Source organism: Oryzias melastigma, linkage group LG1 (genome assembly GCF_002922805.2).
Source record: "Oryzias melastigma strain HK-1 linkage group LG1, ASM292280v2, whole genome shotgun sequence".
NCBI lineage: Eukaryota > Metazoa > Chordata > Actinopteri > Beloniformes > Adrianichthyidae > Oryzias > Oryzias melastigma.
This window is the reverse complement of record NC_050512.1, coordinates 3,817,979-3,827,446: the sequence shown is the minus strand read 5'-3', so window position 1 is coordinate 3,827,446 and position 9,468 is coordinate 3,817,979. Positions and strand designations below refer to the sequence as shown.

Here is a 9,468-nt window from a genome sequence, read left to right as displayed (position 1 = left end):
ATAAAAAGTCAGGGGCAAAAAAATTCAGAGTCTGATGGAACTAAAAAACTTCCATACAGTTGTGGGTGAAGGAGAAATGCATTTCTTCACATGCTTGTTCTCTAATGCACAAAAGTTTACATTTAAGCATATTTTATAAATCAATGTGACACTGAAATTAGTTTTTCGTTTTGCATGACTTTTAAAGTTGTACGTGAACAAGTAAACAATTTAGAACCACTTGACAAAATTACAAATATTAGAAAACTTTATCAATTACAGAACCTGCATGGATCCTGTTTAATGGATTTATTTTCTTATAAGAACCAAAAATGAAATGGCTTTAGTAGACACTGAACATGCAGACAAAGACAAAGGTTTAAAGCAACTCAGGTACAAAAACTGAGATGAAATGAAATGCTTCTAATTCTTTAGTGCAACATTCTCTTCAGAAGGGGAGTCCAACTCAGCACTGTTGAATTTCTGACGGATGAGAAGTAGAATTCAAGTTGTACTCAAACTCACTGAGTTCTATGGAAAGAAAAAAATATGAACAAATATTTCAAAACACATCAAGCTTTTGTTTTAAAAATGAGTTAAATAATTTATAGGTAACAAAAGTAACACATGAAATGGTAAATGAAAATGCAAATTCCTAAATTCAGCAAGTGCAAAAAATGTAATGAGAAATGCCAACAAAACATACCAAATTTTTATTTTGAAGTACATTTGCAGGTCAAAGAACCATAACAACTTTAAGAGACATTTTAAAAATCTGAAAAGATCAAGCTTAATTTTTTGGTTTTGTTTTACAGAGTTGTTTATTTGTAGTCTTCAAATGAGTTCACTTTTTCTGTAGAACTCATAACAAGAGCAAAGAATTGGAGTCACATTGTCTCCACAGTTTCATCTTACAATATTTATATATAATAAATATATATATATATATATATATAAACACTCATTTCAAACCCCAAAGAGAATAAGGTAACTGTAAGTGGTTACGACACCAAACTGGCAAAGAATTTGACCTATGATAAGTCTACATTGAGATCCTGTGGGAAGAAATATATAAAAAAAATACATAATTTAGTTTAAAAATAGAAAGCAAAATAAAAAGCTTTTTTTTTTTTACCTCTGGGAGGTATTTTTACAGTTCTAAGGTGAAGAGCTTAAAGGGGTCATATCTGGACACTTATCTGGATTTTTTTTAACTCACTGAGAAAATGTATTTGAACAAAAAATACCGTGCTTTTCTTTTGTTGTTGTCATAATGCAATCAATGTGTCTTACCTTCAAAGCATTCTGGGAGTTTGAGTACGCCGTCAATGCACTGCGTTGGAATCGGATAAGTGCAGTTCCTCACCGTGTCCTTGCAGTAGACTGAGATAATTTCTTTGTGTAGGATAACTTTGATTTTTAAGTCGCTGATCAAGATTTTCTCCCCATTATACTCTATTTTTGCTCTTTGTATTTCAACAGGACAAGAGGCTGGAAGGCAAAAAAAGTAAGAAAATCCAACCCATAAAGTTCAACAGAATGATTTTAAACAAAAAAAAGTTTACAAGTTTGAAAGTTTCTTGCAATTTTGTGTCTATAACTAGTTGTGAGTTATCACCTCCGGTAAACCTACTGTAAACTGTAGGTGATCAGAGCCGTGCTTCTCTTATTTGCTCAATTTTAATAAATAAAATAGCAAAAAGAATAATTTTGTTATAATTAATCTGTAACTGATTTGTGCAGCTGTCTGTGGCAACTGTGAAATGTGCCTTGGTTTATGATGATTTTATGAAGTTTCCAAACCTGGAATTGATGTAAACATAAATTTAGAATTAGTTGCGTGGGTTTGAAGCTTATAACTACGGTGGCCCTGAAGTGCAAATCACACCAACAAATCACTCAATGCAGAAACGTGTCAAAGATCACAACAAGAATCATAAAATAACAAAAAAAGTTACATTTTAGAAATCAAAACACAATTCAGAAAAAAAAGAAATAGGAAAGAAACGTTTTGGAAAACAAAAGTAAAAATTTCGAGAAACCAGCATGACCTTTTAAATAACACAGCATCACTGACCGGATGATGGTGGTTAAGTTTTGATGGTAAATTTTTAAAATGCGTCTTAAATGTCTACATAATAAAAAAAGTTTAATGATTAATATGGAGCATATCCAGCATCATTTCATACCAAATAACTTTGAGTCAAAATGATGGTCAAATATCATGGTCCAATCAGCAATATCTCATACTAACGACTCTTTCTTTTCATTTTGACTTCTGGAAATAACTTTTGTTTTTCGAAATGTTTCTTTTTTTATTCAGTTTCATTCATTTTTTAAAATGTAAATTGATTTCTAACATCTAATATTTTTTTTATTACTTGTGTGACATTTTTATTTGTCATAATCAGTGCTGGCTTTGGGCATAGGCAACATAGGCGGCTGCCTAAGGCACCATCTACTGGAAGGGGCGCCAAAACACAATGATTTTATATATATAATTTGTTTTTTACAGTTTGACACACCACTCATTTAATGTAAAAATAAAACGTAATAATCGAAAATCACAAATAAACTAACTCAAAAGTTTTATTTAATCAATAACTCTGCAGTACAGCGCCCCTCCCTTCGCTAGGCCTAACCTAAGTTTCGGGGGGAGAGGGTCGTGCCGCTGTTGTGTTGCTGCTGTTGGTGCTTCTTTAAAACTTTAAGGATGGAAAAACATACCCTCAGGGACAGCATTAAGGGAAAAAAGGAAGGGAGAGGAGGAAACATGGGCTCAAAGCAGAGGTTTGTCTGTTTTACTTAAACAAAATTGTTTGAAAATTGGATTCTGGTCGAAAAAGATCAACACAGTTGAAATACCCTTAAGTGTAATCTGAATGGCGGGGCAGTTGATTGGTGTGCCTTCCTCATAACCACGAAAGCCTGAGATCACGACCCAGCAGGGTTAACCAAATGACGTCCCAGAATAAGGTACAATCTTCTATTTTTGCCTAGAGCCAGGTCTGGTTGTGGTCTTTAACTTGTTTTTGCATTGACTGATTTGTTGGTGTGATTTGCACTTCAAGGCTGGTGTGATAACACAAAAGAAGTCAAAGATGAAGTACAGCTTGAATTATTTTGACGTGATTACTTGAGAAAAAGTAACTTTCAAACTTGGACAAAAAGGTTTGTGTTACAGATTAGAATTTCTGATGTCCATATTTCCAACAGGAATTGGTGTCTTACCCTTACAGGACGGCATTTCTGACCAGTTCCCGTCCTGCTGGCAAACTATTTCCATATTTCCATCCAGTGCATAGTTGTCATTGCAGCCATATTTCACTGTTTCCATGAAGTCAAAATCTCTCCTGTCTTCATTTGACATGTAGCCTTTTTCAATGTTGTCTGGGGGAGGGCAGGTCACCACTGTTGGGGAGCAATGATGTGATGATTTTTACTCTTTACTCAGGTAAAAATGGGTCAACTTTTAGATATGCAGAAGAAAAGTTCTTGTCAGGGACAGATGAGCTGTTTTTGTTTCCAGAAATAACACTGTATTCCCAAGAGCAAATAAAAGTTTTCTTGAATATTTGGAGATTGTTTGTTATTTTTATAAGTAACCCAAGTGTCTTTGTTATTCAACGAATGTTTTTTGCCAACCATCAGCTACATGTTGATTAATACTCTAAATTAGGGGTGTCAAACTCAATCACACAGGGGGCCAGAATCCAAAACACACCTTACTTAGGTCGTGGGCTGAACAGGATAAACATTGATTAAACACACTAAAACTACATTTTTAAAACATTAAAAACACAACTTTTCAACATAGCTATAAATAAAAACATGGAAGGAATATTATTCCAGAATAACTGTCAATATTTTACTCTCCATAAAAACCAATTTTGTCAAAATTATAGAAGTTAGAAACTCTCAGTATCTCACAAACACACATTCGAGCACATTCACTTCCTTTCCTTCAACTCTGGCATTCAACACTTCAAAATGGGAATGGGATCACATTCCTCCTCTTTGCTTTATTTTTTTTTTTTTTTTTACTTTGTTAGTATTATTAAACAATTATTTTGTATCTGATACTTGACCCCCAATTTTTTGGTCAATATTGGTAACATTATTGACAAATATTAAGAAATCGTCAATAAAAGCTTCTTCCTGCATTGTAAATTCCTAAATAATTTCTAAGAAATCATTTAAGAAGCATTAAATTAACAAAATATTTGAAACACGCATTTTTGAGCCTTTCATTTGTAATGATCTTCCACTCTGCTTTTATTTGCCAGCCGTCCAAAATCTTTGCCCCCAATTTAAATTGAATGGACTCTGTTACCCCAGATATCTCTGCTGCACAAAAGCAGATGATTTTACTTTGAATTTTGATGATGTGATGGCTGCCAGTTGACTGACCTGCTGCTCCAGCATGTTGTATTTTATTAAATTAAAAATCTAAAGTTCATGTCATATATAAGCTAATCAGCAAATTAACCTGCCAAAGTTCTTGATTTTCCAGGACAGATTTTCAAAGACAGTTCCAGCATTTAGAAACTACCTCGACATTCAGGCGTCCTGGTCCAAGTCCCGCTGATAGTGCACTCAGCCCTTGGATTGCCAAAGAGCGCATAGGGAGGCAAGCATCTATATGTTCCTCCAGTGCCAAAATACGTTTTGCCCCCTCTGACCGTTTTATCATAGATGATCAGTCCGAACTGTGGGATTGGAGCGAGACCACATGACACCGCTGCAACAGGACAGACAAACGTTTGAATCTACATGAAAAAAAAAAAAAAATCCAGCTAGATTTGAATAATTTTCTCACCCTTGCACTCAGGTGCTGGTGTGCTCCATGTCGCATTGGCTTGGCACACCGCAGTGCTGGATCCATTCAATGTGTACCTGTGTGGTGCCAATTTACTGAGTCAGTCTGCACAAGAAACAGTCACAGGAACATCACAGAGCATCACGGCTCTGCAGAGATGATGAGTTGAATTGTGTATGGAAATAGGTTAATACGCAAAAATTGCCAAAAAATTAACATGTGAAACATGTAATCCTCTAGACGACTCAGATCATTAAGCTGAGAAACCTCTTGACTGAACCTAGACTGAGCTGTTTTCAAGAAGCTCACTGCTTTGTAAAAACAGGCTCCCTAGAAATAAGTACAAAATTCTTCAAATTTGAACATTTTTCTTTAAATTAGCAGAAATATTTGCCAAATCTCACCAAGAATTATTACCTTAAGGAAACAAATCTATTTACAAAGATATGTTTTTTAAACTAAGATAATTTTGTTAATGAAAAAACTTTCTTGATAAGTTTTTTATTTCTTAAGACACAAAATAAGAATGTTTTCTTGAAACAAGGGTCTTTTTACTTTCTTAGAATTCAGTTTTAACAGTGTGATATCCCGGTGTGGGGGGATGAACTGATATGATTGTGGAAATTAAATAAGATCAGGGTGATCTGATCGGATTTAACTACGGACATATAACTGACATATGAGTCAGTCCTCTGTTAAAAGGACACCAGGCTCAGAACTCAAACTACAGTTCCTGAGATAAAACAATCCAGAAAAATGACCAAATGCCTTTAAATGAAAAGATTTACTCTTTTTGCTTCGTTTAGAAAAGTAAAACTATGTTAACAGTGCATAAAAGAATCTTGAAAGGACATATCTTGTAAAATATTTGTGTTATTCTATTTCTATTTACTCCATAAATCTCTTAATCTTTAGCAAAATAAAATCTTTTCTTTGAGTTTCTTGAATAGCTTTAGGCTGTAAGATTTGGTAAAGAATGAGGACTAAAACTTGATGTCAAAAGTGTTACATAAGCAAATGTATCCAGCTGGCCTGCTGAGAAAAAATGGACCATGCTTGTGATTCAAAAGATTCTTACTCCAGCTGCTTTTTCCCTTTTCTTTTTCAGTCGTTTTGCTTACGAACATTCATAATTTAATCTAAGAAAGGTGTGTTCCCCTAAATCCATAATGGCTTAAAAACAAGGCAAATATTGTGTTACTTTTTTCAGCAGCAGACCAGTTTGCTGCTTCCATCATCTGGATAAGCATTTGACAGTTTTTAGCTGCCAGGACGTTGTGGATTTCTGACTGCTCTGTCATACGGTACAACAAATCCTACAGTTTCAGGGATTTCAAAACAAGAGCCTCTTCATCTTTACATTCTGGATAATCGTCCACATCTGATATGTCTTTGAACAAGACACAGAAGTATTTGTGTACTAAAACAAGTTCCAAATTGAGACTGATGTGTTTTTTTCAGTGCTTAGGTCAATGCAACAAGATACAATGTTTAGTGTTACCCTTCATCACAAGTGTAGTTAATGGTACTGAGGTACACGGTGTCTTCATAATACAGTTCTCCATGGGCTGGAGGGTCAGGGTAGGGACATCGTTTTGCTGCAAAAAAATCAAAAAAGTTGTACTTAAGCTATAGAAATAACTTTTTGGCGAATAAGGAGAAAATTTGTAGAAGTTCCTCGCAAATGCAATGAGTTAAAAACATTACTTTTTTTTAGTAACTGTGTCATACAACTGTCATAGGTGGAAAAATATAATAAAATAATAAACACTGCAAAAAAAGAGAAAAGAAAAGACCAAATATCCATTAAAGCTGCAGAACTACACGTATGCACACTATGAGATATACACTTAAGGGAGCCATGTAGACATAAAAAAACTGAGATAATTAGCTTAAAATGTGGAATCGATTTTTTTAAGCGAAGAAATGATTAAAATGGAAATTTCAAGGAGAAAAAAAACATTTTTAACAAGAATAACTAAAACTAAAGTGTCAAATGACAACGAATTAAAGGCTACACATTTATTTAAAAAATGTATTTTCATGTTCTTTTCATAAAATATCTTTTAATGAAAAAAGTTTTCAAAATAAAGGTCAATTGAGCATTAGCAGAACAATCTGTAATAAACATGTAATGGAAACACAAAAACAAAGACAATATTAATATAGAAGAAAATAATTCAAAGGTAATAAAAATTCTTAAAATTAAAGTGCAGATAAAAAGCCTGTATGACAAGCAGACCTACGTATGCACATGTATCTGGTGTTTGTCCACGTTCCGTCGACAGTACAAACGATCCTGCGGGGTCCTGACACAGGGGTGTATCCTTGTTTACAGGACAGTGTTATTGGCACACCGGGGCTAAAGTGCGTCTGGTTAGTGGCCAACTCAATCTTGGCATCCAGGATGGGTCTAACACACCCGGCTGAAAGAAAAACATGTATGTAGAGAAATTTATTCAGTCTCAAACAAGTTTTGAAAACCACAAACACCAATTCATCATAAAAACAAAGACTTAAAGCTAGTCAAGATCTGAGTTTTGAATGTGTTAATCTCAGTGCTCTGCAGCACCAAACCATGAACATGTGGGTAGATCGCTGCACTCTTTGTGTTGAGAAAGTTTTACTGAAATAAATCTTTTTACCAAAAGACATAAACAGACCTGTCAGTGTTTTCATTGTGTTTTATTTTTTAATCCCTAACAAAAGAGATTAAACCATGTAAAAAACACATAAACGGTATCTTCTAATTAAATATTCAGTAGAGGAATCTATCGAAAAATATAAAAAAAAGATAAAACAATACCGTTGTCTTGCCCTGATGTACCACAGGTGAGGAGCAGTAGAGAAGACAGCAGAATAAAAGAAGTCCTATCCTCCATCTTCAGTTGAAATATAGACACTGTTCTATCCATTTGTCTGTTGGACAAACACTAACTCTGACTCCACAGCTGTACTGAAGAGTAAACACAAAGTAGTGCAAAGTATTCCCCCCTTTTTCATTATTTTTTTCCCCAATAAGATGATCCAATTCTTTGATATTTCTGCAGAAGTTGTGGTGACTGCAGGATTTACTTTAAGGTGTAGTGTACAGTCAAAAGTTTTGGCACCCCAGGTAAAAATTTGTACTATTGTGTATTAAGAACCAAAGGAAAGATTGAAAAATCTTCCAGAGGCATCAATTTACCAATGAGACATTATTTCAATGTGCAATAAAAATAGGCTTCATTTTCATCATTTACCTTTAAAAAAATGAAAACAAAATAATGGCATGCACCCTGTACTGCCCCCCCTTGGTAAGTATTACAGCTTGTAAAGGCTTTTTGTATCCAGCCAAGAGTCTTTCAGTTCTTGTTTGAGTTATCTTCATTCATTCTTCTTTACAAAAGTCTTCCCATTCTCTGAGACTTCTGGGATGTCTGTTACTGCTCTATTCAGGTCTATCCATAGATTTTCAATGATGTTGAGGTCAGGTGATTGGGAAGGCCACTGCAAAACCTTCAGTTTCTGTCTCTTACTGTAAGTCAGTGTGGATTCTGAGGTGTGTTTAGGATCATTATCCATTTGGAGAAGTCATCTTGTCTTCAACTTTTTCACAGATGGCATCAAGTTAGTGTCCAAAATTTGGTGGAATTTGGTTGAATCCATTCTTCTTTTTACTAGTGAAATGTTTCCTGTGCTGCTGGCTGCACTACAAGCCCACAGCATGACTGATCCACCCCCATGCTTAACAGTTGGACAGAGGTTCTGTTTATGAACTCAGTATCCCTTTGTCTCCAAACGGAGCTCTGTTCATTGCAGTGCCATTTCAACGGTGTACAGAATTGGTTTCCAAAATGCATCAGGCTTGTTCATATGTTCATTTGTGAACGTCAAACGTTGAATTTTGCGGTGAGGATGTAGAAGAGTTTTCTTCTGATGACTCTTCCATGAAGACCATATTTTTACAAGTATCTCCTGACAGTAGAACAGTGTAGCACAAATCTCGAGTCTGCAGGTCTTTCTGGAGGGATCGTGCAGTCAAACGTGGGTTTGGACTTGCTTTTTTCTCACAATACTATGAGCTGCTTTGTCTGAGATTTTTCCTGGTCTTCCAGATCTTTCTTTAACTTCCACTGTTCCTGTTGACTTCCATTTCTTAATGACATTCTGAACAGAATATTGGCATCTGAAAATCTTCTTATAGCCTTCTCCTTCACTGTGAACATCAACTACAGTATTTTCCGTTTCAGTGTTCTAGACAACTGCTTGGAAGAACCCATGATGCTGATTATTGGAGCGTGATCAGATGACTCTAACTATTAAAGATCTTTGAGATTGAATCACCTGTCTTTGCAAACAATGATTGTGAACAATCCATGACACTGTCAGGTCTCAGCTTTTCCAAATTCTGCAGGGTGCCCAAAGTTTTGCACACACCATTATTTTGCTTCCTATTAACTTGAAAAAAGTATTTTTTTATATGTAAAAAGAATGTCTCAATTTGATGCCTTAAGAAGATCTTTCAATCTTTTCTTGGCTTATTTATTCACAATAATGTAACATTTTACCTGGAGTGCCTAAACTTTTTTATCCCCACTGTATGTACTTTTGCTGTGGTTCTTCTTCTACTTAACCTTTCGGCATATCCCTTTCGGAGTCGCCACAGCATCAGTGATTTGGCAGAGGTT

At 35.0% G+C, this 9,468-nt stretch overlaps 1 protein-coding gene across 1 annotated transcript in view; it reads right to left on the bottom strand.

Annotated features, from left to right (window-relative positions):
- LOC112137180 (beta-2-glycoprotein 1) overlaps window positions 1-7,768 on the bottom strand; it is a gene marked incomplete in the record, with an annotated part of 9,319 nt that extends 1,551 nt beyond the window's left edge. The window contains 8 exon segments of the mRNA XM_024259347.2: window positions 75-510; window positions 1,273-1,470; window positions 3,211-3,390; window positions 4,532-4,720; window positions 4,799-4,875; window positions 6,300-6,396; window positions 7,045-7,224; window positions 7,605-7,768. Coding sequence (XP_024115115.1) covers window positions 446-510; window positions 1,273-1,470; window positions 3,211-3,390; window positions 4,532-4,720; window positions 4,799-4,875; window positions 6,300-6,396; window positions 7,045-7,224; window positions 7,605-7,713 — 1,095 coding nt within the window.
- Window positions 7,769-9,468: the final 1,700 nt, after the last annotated feature.